Genomic DNA, 14,543 nt, shown 5'->3' on the forward strand with positions numbered 1-14,543 from the left:
TAGGGGAGAAACTATCTGGAGTAGACCACAGAAGAGGACCACAAGTCAAATATATGGTTAAATTTCAATATAACAGGATTTAAAAATAAGGCTGAGATAGTTTCTTTAAATGACAAATTAGTGAAAGGAGAAAGTAAACCTCAATCAGTCCAGTTGCACATGTGTCTTTATCATGGCAAATATCTTCTTCAAAAGTTGAGGGGGAAAATCACCAGGGTTTCATCTGCAGCATGGGTGATTATCACCATCCATCCTCTTTTTACTTATGAAAAGTCAGGGTACAGAGGCTTTCTTATCTTCTCACCAATACATTTTAATTCTCTAGTTTTGTGTGTGGGTTTTTTTTTAATTTAAATACCTGTATCTGAAATTCTTTCCTAATGGTGAATTAGAAGAGATCCAGCTCTTGTTCAAGGTTTGTGACCCTACTTCAGACCAAATGTTTTCAAACTAAGGCTTGGCTAACTTGAAACGGACTAAAGACAAACACACTTCACTTCTGAAAGGCATGAATGAACACCAAGAACTAGAAGGGTCATTGCCAACTTGCTGTCACTGTCAGTTTGGCTTTCTTTCTTATAAAAATCTCATCGATTAATTACATCTATTTACTTGTACAGAATGCATTTATACACATCACTGGCCCTCTGTAGGGCGTTAGCAGCAGTTTGCCCTACCCACACCCTTCCACCTTCTTTTACATTTCTGCCCCTCTGTGACACACCAAAACGTCCTATAGTTTCTGGGTCACTTCATTCTCATTATGAATCCGCATCACTCTGCAATTAAAAAAACCAATCACCTTTGTGCATATAGTCAGACCCTTTCAATCTTGAATAGCCCACCTCAACAACTTCAAATGGAGTACTAGAAAGGACCAGAGAGTTCTATGAAATAAAGAAAAAACAAATAAGCTGGTATCCCTAGCCTCTACCCCAGCAGAGTTTTAAAAACTGATCTAAGACATTGCTGAGTAATTTAGACAACATGGTAAAGGAATATTATGTAGTCCTAATCTCCCATAAATGATTTATATAATCGATGAGAAACTAGGAAACCACCAAAAGGCATCTAAAAGGTAAAGTTATATTATATAAATATAAATTATATATTATATAAATATAAAAAGTTATAATATATAATTGATGAGAAACTAAGAAACCACCAAAAGGCATCTAAACAGTAAAGTCCTTATTAACTTTGAGCCCTGTCTTAACAGGAGGACAAAAGAATCAAAATTTCCAATGCTGGGTCTACATGAAATCAAAGCAGGATTGCTTCAGAAATAAGATTGTATATACAGTTCTTTAATGGCTGTCACAGTTGGACAGATACAGATGAGGAATTTTAGGAGGGTGGAAACAGAAGTGCCAGGACCTCATGTTTTTGTGGTGATAAGCCCGCATGTACTCACCCCTCCGTCATTCAGAGCCCGCACCCTGAAGCGGTACACGGTTCCTGGAAGCAGGTTGCCCACGGTGCACTCGAGCTCCGGCCCATGGTACACCTCCGAAGCTACATCCTCCGGTTCTGTCATCTCCACGCTATACTCCGAGACCTCACAGCCACTTTCAGAGGCAGGAACGTCTGGGAATGGAGAACATTGTTCATCTTAGAACTTTTTTATTACTTCAGGTTGGCCCTATCACACCTTATGCTCTATGACATCTGCAAAATATCATGTAGGTAGCCTGTCCTTGATATTTACAAAAGAACCCCCACTTCAAAAAGAGAAAGAGATACAAAAGACAGTTTCTTAACAATGTTATCCATACTTTTCAAAGCAAGTACATTTAGTGATATGAACAAAATGATCCCAAAACCATAGAACTTTTAGGCAATTCCTTTACATTCTAATGCAAGGTAAAGGTAAGAATTAGAGGGGAGAAAAATCTTCTTTTTAACCTGAAACCAAAGGACATATTAAATCAAGTTAGAGAACCCCAAACTGGCATAACATCTTAATTTAGACATTAAGTGATGGGGAACAATAGTCTGACAGAGTTCTGCAGGTTTATATTTGCAATTTTACATGCTGTGAATTATTAATATGACAGGAAATGCTAACACAGCTTGAGCTGAGACTGTAAAACACCAGGACCCACACACGACAGGGTGGCAAAGGTGAGGATACAGACGTTACCTAATGAACAGCTTCTTGGTTTAATCTCTTTATTAAGCTCTTTATTTTTTATTTTATGAATAAAGTTGAGGAACTCCTGCTCTGAAACATTTTCTAGAACAGTGCCCTCTGAGGGCAGAGGGTGAACAGCACATGTGGCACCACCAGGAACAGGAGGATGGGCCACAGTGCTGGGCATTCACAAACCCAAGCCCACGTACATTAAACAGAATATGGACATTTTCAATAGACACAAATCTGGTTTTCTGAAGAAAGACCTGAAACTTAATTACAAAGCAGTAAGTCTTAAACTCAACCTCCAATTGTCCAAATTGGCGACGTGAAGATGTGGTCACTCACCCCACTCTAAGTGGACTTCTTTGTGCTTTGGTCTACCCAAAACCCTCGGTGGGCGACACTGACCTGGTGCAATGCTTAGTGTGCGAACAGGGAGACTTTCAGAACACTGCAGGAGAAACACCAAAGAGAACCGTCTCTTAGTTACTATGCATTTTTTAGAGCTCTACATACCAGGCAAATTCCACTCCATACCAGCAAATGCTGCCAAGGAGGGGGTTACACATTGAATGTGTACACTTATTATGCAATACGATCTTCATCTCTCTGTGTGTGGTGCATATGTATATTTGTGTATGTTTTAAGTATGGACATATGCATATGGCACTGGTAAAAATAATTATTTCTGGTGTCAGATTTGCAGACTGACATTTTGACTGTTGTGTATCCCAAGCACACAGTTACTTCCCTTTAAACTAAAAATTAGACCCTTCCTGAGGACAGAGGAGAACACAAAACAACAGCTGGATGAGGTTTATAAGCGGTGCCATAATTGGCCCACCATCCACATACAGAGCAGAAAAGCAAATAAAGTCAGCAGAGTGTGACATTACCCAGCAGGTTCTGCTAATGTTAAAATCATCAGGGTTTCTTTTTTGCAGGATCTGGTTGTGTAAGGCTGGTGGTATGGAAGCTGACACCTTTTTGAGATATGAGGAACATGGTAGAGATATGCAGCTCAACCAACCTCATCCTCCTCCTTGAGGAAATGCGGTGCAGAGGAGAATGTTTATACATTCAAGGAGCACCACTGCCTCTGTGCGGCCTTGTGCAGCACCTCGTGTGAAAGAGAAGCTCGCCAATCACCTGTGACTTTGAGGTCAACCTGGCTCACCATTGGAGACATTGCATAAATGTCGTTGAGCTGGGCCTTTTTTTTAAACCTGAGAATTCTGTCTAAATATACAGTCTAGACTTCACAATACTGCTATCCTTGGGAGGGAAAGAAAATAAACATATGACACTGTCAGAGGTGGGTTGATTGGCAAAATTCGGCACCTACTGGCAGGTGTTCTCTTGACAAGTCAACCCAGTACAGGGCTATAAGCCATCTTTTGTGCGCTCTCTCTCTCTCTCTCTCTCTCAATACCAATGATTTCAAAACCACGATGCTAAATATCTCTCTGATGAACATGTTTTTTAACATATTGCCTCTCATTCACTTTCTAAATGTTCATCATTTAGATAATGATCTCATTACTAGAACACTTCATGTGTACTTGTTGTTTTGAGTGCATGAGAACACTGTGAAGTTGTTTCCTGACATGCTGAAGTTTCCTGACATGTTGAACGGTTGGTCTAAGGTCATATAAATTGTAGACAATGGTGGTGGTCATTCTGTGATGTATAAAAATATTAACTCACTGTGTTGTGACAGGAAACTTATATAATATTGTAAGTCAATTATACTTCAATTTAAAAAAAAAAGGCAGACAACAAGAGAACTGGTGCTACCTACAGATGTATAGGTTGGGCACTGGGCAATCTGAGGAGATGCAGTTCAGCTCAGTTATCCTAGGTATATGTGGCTTTACAATCATTTTCCAGCAGATGGCAGTAAAGTATCAAGAGGAAGGTGTGTCTCACATTCTTCCAAAACTGCCAAAGTAACAGCAAAGCTGAGCTGGAGGTTGTATCTTTTTGCTCTAAATTCTAAGCTTTTCTATCATCGCGATAACTGAGGTTCACCCCCGTATTTGTTAGCCAATGCAAACTGCAGACCACCTTCAATTTTCAACTGTGATGTGGTCATGCCCAAGTCTTGGAAAGCAGCACAATTCAGTTGAGAATCATCTGGGTCTATCTTTCTATACCCTCTAAAGAACAATTCAGAAAACTCTGATGTGATACCATGGCAGGCTGTAGTACCAAGATATATTTTTTAAAAGCAATTTATTCTGATGTTACAGATAGGCTGTCTGAATCTGACCAAAGATGTTTACTTTTACACCGAAACAAAACCAACCTGACTGTGTCCACCAGTACTTATGCAGCATGCTCGGAGTTTGTACAAAGTGCCTGGTTTCAAGTGGGTGAAAGTGTACTCTGTAGCCGACCCACTGTAGGCCACTTCCCACTGACTCGCTGCAAAAGAAGACCACGTGTGAGTTTATGCCTTTTGTAAAAATGTAATAGTATCAACCATTCCTGATAAGAAAAAGCTCTAAGTGGTTTCCGTGAAAACCAGCATCTCCTATTCTTTTCTTCTTTTTTAAACAGTCACAGGGCTCTCTTTCCATTTCCTTTACAAAATTACATACTAAAATAACATGAAGGCATTTTTAATACTTAGCACTGCTGGTTACACTACTTAATGTCACCATGATCACATTTGCTGACTGTGGAGGTGTGGATGCTGGAAAGACCAAAATCTATAGTTGGTCCTGTAGCAGGAGACGGTATTGAGCAAGTTGGCAAGTGGTGATGGTGTGAGAAGCCCCTGGGGCCAGCTGGGCAGGGGGAAGCAGGCTTGGCCATGAGGTTCCTGGTCAGCCCAGGGCACCACTGAAGAGTTTCTCCTGGTTCTTATCTGCCTGGAGGTCACAGCAAGTGAACTCCCCCGACCCCATCCCAGCCATATAGACCAAGCCCTTTGGGTAAAGGCCTGCTGTCTCCATGGAGCCCCACTTAAGACAAAAATACCCAAGACAGTGACTTTAAAGATGAAACACTCAGTGTGACCCAGGTTATCTAACCACTTCTGAGGATTAAAGAAAGCAAGCAGGGCCACTGAGGGGCCTGGGTGAGGCTGATGCCACCAGGAGAAGAGCACTGTGTGTGGGGTGGGGTGGGGCGGGGTGGGGGGGCGGTGCTTCAACCATCCAGGACATTTATTCCTCCTCTGCTTTGCTCCCACCAACACTATGTTCCCAGCAGACTATTTGAAAGGAACGTTTTACTCCATGCAGTTGTTTTAGGGAAAATACTTTTACCCTCTTCCACGACAGTTACTTGGAGAAGGAAATGGCAATTCCTGGAGAATCCCATGGACAGAGGAGCCTGGTGGGCTATAGTCAGTGGGGTTGCAAAGATTCAGACATGACTGAGGCACTAACATACACACACACACGATAGTTACTAACTTCCACAAATACTCTCAGCTGCTTATTAGGCCAGATTTACAATCAAGTCTGGCGAAGGAAATGGCAACTCACTCCAGTACTCCTGCTTGGAAAATTCCATGGGTGGAGGAGCCTGGCAGGCTATGGTCCATGGGGTTGCAAAGAGCTGGACACAACTGAGTGACTTCACTTTCTTTCTACAATGAAGTCACATGCACAAGGGCCATATAGGAACAAGGGGGAATAATAAAGATAGTCATTCTGACATAAGTGAGTAGATGACCTGTACTGCAAAGGCAGCTAGGAACAAGGACTAGAGAGGAGACTGAATTAATCCCTGATGCCATGCACTACCGGAGAAGGCAATGGCACCCCACTCCAGTACTCTTGCCTGGAAAATCCCATGGACAGAGGAGCCTGGTGGGCTGCAGTCCATGTGGTCGCTGAGGGTCGGACACGACTGAGCGACTTCACTTTCACTTTTCACTTTCATGCATTGGAGAAGGAAATGGCAACCCACTCCAGTGTTCTTGCCTGGAGAATCCCAGAGACGGGGGAGCCTGGTGGGCTGCCGTCTATGGGGTCGCACAGAGTCGGACACGACTGAAGTGACTTAGCAGCAGCAGCAGCAACCATGCGCTACCAACACTGTTGACCTTACGTGCAGAATGGCATCTACTTTTAATCAGCCACAGTGGTCAAGAGAGCCACAAAACTTCAAAATATATTTAGTTTTTCACAATGAGACACTGAATATACATGACTTCTCTCAAAGGCCTGATTTTTAGCATAGAATATAATTTTACATTAAGAACAGCTGTGCCCATCTCAGAGTATTATGAGTTTTTTTGGCTTAAAATAGGGTAGGGCCCAACTGATGTGAAAATAAAACATTCCAGGTGGCTATCATGGCACAGAATAAAGAGCAAGCCACACACCTGCACAGACTGTTTGTAAAAGTTGCTGTTAACTCTCCCCGCTCCCCCCACAGGTGTATCACTTTAAAAAACAAAGTACTAGTTACAGGGATCATTAGAGTGGTGGTGAGACAGGTGTCATTTTTATAGTTCTGAGGACTTGGCTTTTTTCTATTAAAGCATAATAAATTTTATTAGAAAGACGATCTAAGAATTTTTTAGAAAACACTATGGAAGGAATCTGACCTCTAACACTGTCCCGCTTTAGCTCACCTAGTGTAAGGAGTAAGGATTAAATAATCTGACCGAGAAATAACAAAAATGAAGACATTTCTTGAATTTGTTACAGTGTGTTATGCTTGTCAGCAGCCCACAACAATATGTTGTGATCCTCTGTGCACCGATTTATTCTTCCTGCTGATCGCTTCTGACACTTTCTCTGCTTATAAGAATTTCTACAGAAAGTATGCCAAGAGAGATGAAAAACATATTTATTCTATTAATGAGGACCTTTGGCTTAAAGAAGTGACAAAAACTTTAAAAAGCATGATAAAAATATACATATCAAGCAGACTGATCCCTGATGCTGTGTTTGAAAGAAAAAACTGTCAATATGTGATGAAAGCCCATTTACTGTAGTACCGCTATCAACAGAATAAACGATAGCCCACTATTATTATACAGATGTTTATCTTATTAGAAAACAGGACTTGAATAAGAATTTCTACAAACTTCACCTTCAGAATTTCCATCAGTAATCTCCAGCAAGTACTTGAGTATTTCTGAACCACCACTGTCCTTTGGAGGGTCTGGAAAGTAAGCAAATGTCTTATTACCTATAAAAGCATATTGACTTTTGTTAGTAAACATTATTAGAACACACAGAACCATGTAACATTAGACTGTATAAATTCTGGATTCAACTAAAAGACACAAATAACATTTCACCCAACTCCTTACTTGAAAAACAAAAGAAACAAAAACACCACAAAATCTTCTGACTATGCAAAGGTTACAGAGCTAGAAATGCTGAAAAGTTAGCATTTAGTGAAACATGAACAAAACTCGAAATATGATTTTATTTTTCTAAGAGTTATGGTCAAATATTTATTTTGAGAATTCTAAAGCCTGTTCTTCAATATATGGTGGTTTTTATATAAAACAAAATATTCACGTACTTCTTTTCAAAAATTATTTTATTCTTTATTTCACTTAAATCATCACGACCAGATTCTTTTGCAAGATGGAAAGAGAGGGAAAGGGAGGTGTAAAAATTATTGATGAAATTTCAAATTGTTCATCACAGTTTGCTGCTAAGCAAACTTTACATCCCAAGTGAACCTAATAGAAAATCAGATCAACTGGTACCTGTACCAAAGAGGTGGTTTGAAAAAGGGGTTCTGGCTTGTTACTAGAACCCTGTGTACCTTAGCTATTTGTCTTATTGGTAACCCAGGGCCTGCAAGAATTTTCTTTTCTGAGCAGAAAAATACCTTTTTTCAAGACTACACAGAATTTGCCTCTACTATCAATTGGCCATCTATGTTTTAGACATATTCTCGGGTTACTCATATAGATTTAGAAACTTTAATCCCTCTTTTCACCTATAATTTCTATGAATATACATTAATTTCAGTAGTAGATATTTACAGCAATAATTAAATAGTTAAATATTATGGCATATGGGGCCTCCTTGGTGGCTCAGATGCTGAAAGAATCCGCCTGCAATGCAGGAGACCTAGGTTCAATCCCCGGGTCAGGAAGATCCCATGGAGAAGGGAACAGCAATCCACTCCAGTATTCCTGCCTGGGAAACCCCATGGACAGAGGAGCCTGGCAGATTATAGTCCATGGGGTTGCAGAGTTGGACAAGACTGAGCGACTTAACAGTTAACAGTTAACAATGAAAGTAAATGTTCAGTGCTGACAGAAATTTCTAGGATATTCTGAGAAAAGAAGCTTTAGATCTGGAAAAAAGCACACTTAGATTTTTTTTGTTTCTTTTAATCATATCCATGTTCCAGGGAATAATTCTGCCTCAAAATTACCACATAACTTGAAGCAGTGATATGTCTCAGTGGTTGGTCTCTAATAATGATTTAGTTATGTTTTATATTTCCTTTATATCACTTGACTGCCAGGTAAAATTTTTTTTTTGTCTGTTAGGTAGTTACTATTCTTGTATGATGTTAGTGATGATCATACACATCGTAACAGTTTCACATACAATTGCAAATGTTTATCAACATTCTAATGGCATTTATTTCATTGAAATAATCCATGCAGCAGGTGAGACACAATACCCTTCTATCAGATTCCTACAAATAGCATATAATGAACTTTAATATGGAAACATCCTGAAGTCCGAGACCTCTGGTTATATACAAACAACAAAAACTAAAGTCTTCCTAATTCATTGTAACTTAAACATTCTGTCAAATTTAATATGACTTAACCTAAATTTTGAAATCTATTTTCAATACTAACTTTATAAATCAACTTTCATATTAATAACTTTATAAATCAATTTTCATATTAAATATTGCTACATTTTAAGGGAAAGTTACTGAAGAATGATATATTCAGAGACTACCACATACAAATTATTAATATATTAAAATACAGGCGGAAGAAGTGTCTTACAGGAAAATCATGAAGTAAATGAAATGCTCTTACAATTGTCAATTTTACCAACTGGTGGCATTGTCAGGATATTTCTAATATATATATTTCAAACATGTAAAACTCCCTCAGATAATATGGTTTCTTTGTTAACTGGTTTGTCACTGCTGAAATTAATCAAGTTTAAAAAAAAACCTGTCAAAAAAAGCAGCAGCAGCAATAGCAATAAAACATACCCCATTTGACACTAAAGCCATGAGACATAACTGGTCCTTTAATGAGGGGTCTTGTAGGTGGTCCAGGCCTGTCTGGACTCGTTGTACAAACCAAAACTTCACTTGGGCAGCTTTTCCCTTCCATATTAGAAGCAGTCAGCTGTAACACAACCAATAACACATTCATATGCTTTAGATAGTAGGTCTTAAACCAGTGGTGATGTTCAATATGGCAAGATCAAGGCATCCATGAACTCAGATACAGACACATATTCTCCCTTGCTCTCTCACAATCTCAAACTACTAATTTATAAGTGTTTCTTTAATGGAGTACTTATTTTCTATATAGTTTACTTATTAACAATTAAAAATGAAACAACAAGGTAGGTTTTAGCTAAAGACACTTTTACCTTTTCAAGAATACGAAACAAAACCAGTATGTCTCCACCAGTTCATTTTGTTTTATGGAAGGAAAATATGGCGGGGGGTGGTAGGCAGCAGATATAAAGAACCTTGCTAACCTTGATTATTTAGGAGTAGGACAACGCCACCTTGTGGAGAATTGCTGGCAGTATACCTCTGATCTCATAGCCAGCCATTGAATAGCAAGGTTTTTTAAAATATCAAAAACTATCATTTTCCTTTAGTAGTCACACGTTCCACTTGACAATCTGACAAATATTTATGGAGTGACTCCTACAAGTTAAATAATATGATTTGTCTCACAAATTAAGAGAAGGAAAGAGAGAATCAGAAGACAACCACATCTCTCTAAAACGCACACCCTCGCACCAGCAAGTACAAGGCTGTGCTAGGATCAATAACAGTAAGGCAGCACAGAAGGCAGCCTGCTGTCTCCTCTCTCCTAATGAGATAGCAAAACTGTCTTCCGCTACAACACAATGTCCCACGGTGACGTTAGCAGTGCTTGTCCAGAGCCTAACAGGGGAGGGGTGTAGGTAATAGAAGAGAAAACGAAAAATGGCTGAGAAAAGAAAAATGGGCAAAAGAGCACAGGACAATGGGGAAAAAAAGAAATCTGATGAAAAGAAGAAACTCTGAATAGAAGGACGTAAAGTGCAGGTGAGAGACAGGTACGCTGGGCACCTGGTCTGAATCTTCCTGGGCAAGGGCATCTAGCCTCGTTATGTAATTTATTATAGCACATCACAGTGACAGGTTTATTTTCTCAAAAGTCGGGGGTAGGTTTTAAAATTAAAGTATGGTGTGTATTTTATAGATATTACTTTAAAAGTGTAAAGTGCAGCAACTTAAAAAAGTTTTTAACCTGTAAAGTTGATTTAAAATGATAAAGGGGGGAAACATAAAAGAGCTTTATTTTTAAGCAGTTCAAGTACCCAAATGACTGACTTACCCTGAATTTATACTGTGTGCTTCTTTTGAGATTTTTCACAGTACAGGTTAAATCCTCTCCAGTGTATTTTGGGTGGAAAAGGTTATCCTGAAAAGGCAAAGCCAGAAAGAAACATCAGTATCATAAAATCTGGGCATTAAATCCTTGTATGTAGGAGTTTTAGACTGCCTCTTTCCATTATCACAGTGGGCCAGAAGTCTGGCAGCTATAGCAAAAATAGGGCCAGAATCCCATGGTGCTTTAAGTGCAACTTTAACTGTTATCACATCATAATCTGTCCTGATCTGGGCACTTTTATTGTGAGACTAACACTAATGTGAAAGAGAACAATGCTCTCTTTGAAAAAGTGCAAATTTCCTTTTAATAGATGCCACCATAAACTTTCCTCACAGAGCCAACTTTTTCTGGTTACTCAATAAGCATTTTAAACAAAGAATTTAACTACCAAATTAACGAAGCAGTATGTAGTTAAAAAAAAAAAAATCATTTAACAACATTGTCATGAAAAAACGCTCTTGTGCAGAAGTCCTCACTGTCAAGCTGCAGTGTGCTATGTAATAAAGAGTGGTTGGGGTTTCTGCCACAGTGTCTTCTGGCTAACGGGGAAAGGCAAGCTTGGATGGGGAAGATACAGTCCTTCAACGGGATAAAGGTCCCACTGACAGCTAACTGTCTGGAATCCATACAACAGTATCTTAGTCATGCGTGCATCCACCCCCATTCATCCATCTGCTCTCAGAGCACCCCTGATGCACCAAGCTCTCTTCCACGCTCTAGAGGTTTAGCACTACCCAAAAACAAAGTCTTGCCCATCAGAAACTATATGACAGCTGGAGAAAGCAATTAAAAAACTCTGCATACAAATATGAAGCATGTTGTGTGGTGTTAAGTGCTATCAGATGAAAAATAAAGCTGGGTAAGAGAACAGAGTCAGTAATAGAGCTAGGGAGCATTGCTTTCTATAGCTCTCCAGGCTCAATGAAGCAGTCACATGCGGCTCTTCCAATAAATTAAAATACAATTAAAAATCGAGTTCCGTGGGCTGACAGCCACATCTAAAGTGCTCCACAGCCCTGTGTGACTAGGCTCTATCTTATTACACAGCACAAATTACAGAGCATCTCCATCACCACAGAAAGTGCTCCTGGACGGTGCTGTCGTACAAGGCGGTCAGGGAAGGGCTCTCTAAAGAGGTTAACATGCGAGAAGAGACCTGAAGGAAAGAGGGGAGTGACTCAAAGATATCTGAAGGGGCATGTGAGCCAGAGGGCACAGGAGTCGCTAAGGCGCTGCGGGAGGGCGTGGCTGGTGTGCTCAGCGAGATGACAGTGGCAGAACAAGGTCAGTGATGAAGACCCTGAATTCGGAGGACCTGGAAGTCATTCTGAGAGTACTGGCTTCTCCTCTGGAAGAGGAGGGGAGGCACTGGCATGGGAAGAGTTCTGAGCAGAGCACCGACATGCCGTATTTTATTTAACAGGCTCACTGTGGCTTCATGTGCAGAACAGAGTGTAAGGATGAAAGTAGAGAAAATACTTAAGAGGCTATTCCAACAACCCAGGGGCGAGATGATGGTGGCTGGGAAAGTATAGTAGCTGTGCAGATGCTGAGAAATGATCAGATTTCTGGGTAACTTTAGAAGGGAGATTTACAAGGATTTGCTGACTGATTACATACGCGGTCTGGTGGCTCAGACAGTAAAGAATCTGCCTGCAATGTTGGAGACCTGGGTTCGATCCCCGGGTTGGAAAGATCCCCTGGAGAAGGGAATGGAGACCTACTCTAGTATTCTTGCCTGGAGAAGTCCATGGACAGAGGATCCTGGTGGGCTACAGTCCATGGGGCCAGACATGACTGAACGCCTAATGCAACAACTCAACACATGTATGAGGCTAAGGATGCCCCCCACGGGTTTCTGGCTTCCCCAAAGGAAAGGTCGGGCATGCCATTTACGGATATGGGGAAGACTGTGGGAAGGACAGGGTTCTGCTGGTGGTTGCCCTGGTAGAAATTAAGAATTTGGTTTCCAATTTAGGCAGTGAATCTAATTTCACAGTGTACCCTGTAGCTGTGATAAAACAGACTTTACAGAATGCACACAGAAGCATGACGTGTGCCAGACTTACATTCTCGTCCTCCTGGATTTCCAAGGTGTAGGTGACCACTTCCTCAGGTGAGCAGCCTTCTGGTTTACTCCACTGCAGTGTGACCCATGTGACCCCAGCTCGAACGAGTCTCGGTGCCGAGGGCATCTGAGGAATGTTTCCTAACGTGTAGCACACCACCTCTTGGCTATACCCGCTGGAGAGAAACAGACCCGGTGAGACACATTTAGGAGCATGTGGAGGAGTCGGCATTTCAGAAGCTACCGTGTGACTGGCTTGGGTTGGTAAGTCTGTGGCCTGACAGGTTCAGCGAGCAAAGGCAGGCAAGGATCCTTTGTGTGATGTTCCTTACCACAACTTCAGTGGGCCCCAATCACCCACTCCCTACTTAGTCTACTACTAGAAAAGCATACTGTGTTACAGGAAAATATATTTAAAAATGTATTTCCCCCCACAGGCACCTAGGAGTAAGCACAGCATGACGGTGACAAGCCGTGAGTTCCCCACAGCTTCCAAGGAACTGTCAAATCCATGCGTACAAGGGCAAACAACTGTCTGTTGATAAAATAAATGTTTTACAAATATGTACGCTGCCATTTTCCAAAAGTTTGTGGATGCTTTTGATTCGTTTATAAATTCTGAAGCTGTAGAAGCCTTTATCATTATGACTGTTCAACTAGTGAACTCTAAAAATACAATGGCTATCATGGGTAGGGAGAGAGGGCTGAAAAGCTTGTGATCTTAACAAATTCTTTAGGCTGAATAAAGGGTTGGGACCCATCATGTGCTGAGCCTTTAAGAAGATTTTCAACAAGTAGTGATGAAAGAAAAAGATTTTTCCCTTAATCAACAGTCACCCAGGCAGTGCAATTGAAATACGGTCTTTTCAAGGCACTTTTAATCTATTGATGCTTCACCATAAACCTGTTCTCACCGTTCCCTAGCTGCTTGGAGGCAAGCCGTGAGTCCTACCCAGTCCAGATTCTCTCCAGTCTTGTGAGTATCTGCCTGGGCTTGACAACAATGGATGGCCCAGCAACTCGTTCTTTGTATCAGGAAACACTCAGACATAATTGAAAAAAGCAACTGAACGAGTAGCTTGCTAAAGTGATGAAAGAAAAAGGCACAGCATCTGAAAAATAAAGTCCTCAGAGGATTCCCTTTCAAAATCTGTAGTTACCTTTCCCTTGATTCTCTGAGACCCCTAGTGGGCCTTTCTGCATTACAGCCTGCAAGGCTGCAAAGAGGACACAGTGGCATTTATCACCTCGGAAGGGGCCTTCTAGCCTCTGATTAGGATTCTCTTTTGGAAAATCTCCAGCTGGTGCAGTGTGGAGGCAGCAGGCGACCTTGCCTTTCAGCAACGTGAGAGGAGGACTCAGGGACACCACATAGAGGCTTAAAGGCACGAGGACTGGGAAACGCCATACCTGGTGCCAATGTCATTCCGAGCAGCCAGCCGGAACGTGTACCCCATGGCTGGACACAGCTTTGTCAACTTGCAGTGCTTCTGGCTCCCAAAGAAGCACTGTCTGAAACCACTGTTTCTTTTTCCCTAAAAGAAAACAAGAAACAATGCACATAAAAAAAAAAAAAATAAGAAAATGAAAGAGCATTTTGAATAACTGCTTAATTTTCTAGCTTGGATGAACAAAAACAATAGAAGGAAAGCAGTCTACAATGAAATACCATCCTTAACACAAAGGCACTACAGACAATTCTGTTACTGAGACAGGTGGTATACCATACTTGTGGTATTTTCAAAGAG

At 40.9% G+C, this 14,543-nt stretch overlaps 1 protein-coding gene across 19 annotated transcripts in view; it reads right to left on the reverse strand.

The window, feature by feature from the left end:
* Positions 1–14,543, reverse strand: part of FNDC3B (fibronectin type III domain containing 3B) — a 353,909-nt gene that overhangs the window by 53,109 nt on the left and 286,257 nt on the right. For all 19 annotated transcript variants that reach the window (XM_025284112.3, XM_025284392.3, XM_006068123.4 and 16 more), the window contains 8 exons: positions 14,206–14,330; positions 12,797–12,971; positions 10,671–10,757; positions 9,317–9,455; positions 7,196–7,267; positions 4,446–4,564; positions 2,483–2,588; positions 1,415–1,587 (listed from right to left, as the gene is read on the reverse strand). In XM_025284112.3, the coding sequence (XP_025139897.1) occupies positions 1,415–1,587; positions 2,483–2,588; positions 4,446–4,564; positions 7,196–7,267; positions 9,317–9,455; positions 10,671–10,757; positions 12,797–12,971; positions 14,206–14,330 (996 nt within the window). The remainder of the gene's footprint in view (positions 1–1,414; positions 1,588–2,482; positions 2,589–4,445; positions 4,565–7,195; positions 7,268–9,316; positions 9,456–10,670; positions 10,758–12,796; positions 12,972–14,205; positions 14,331–14,543) is intronic.

The sequence above is a fragment of the Bubalus bubalis genome, chromosome 1 (assembly GCF_019923935.1).
Source record: "Bubalus bubalis isolate 160015118507 breed Murrah chromosome 1, NDDB_SH_1, whole genome shotgun sequence".
Lineage (NCBI taxonomy): Eukaryota > Metazoa > Chordata > Mammalia > Artiodactyla > Bovidae > Bubalus > Bubalus bubalis.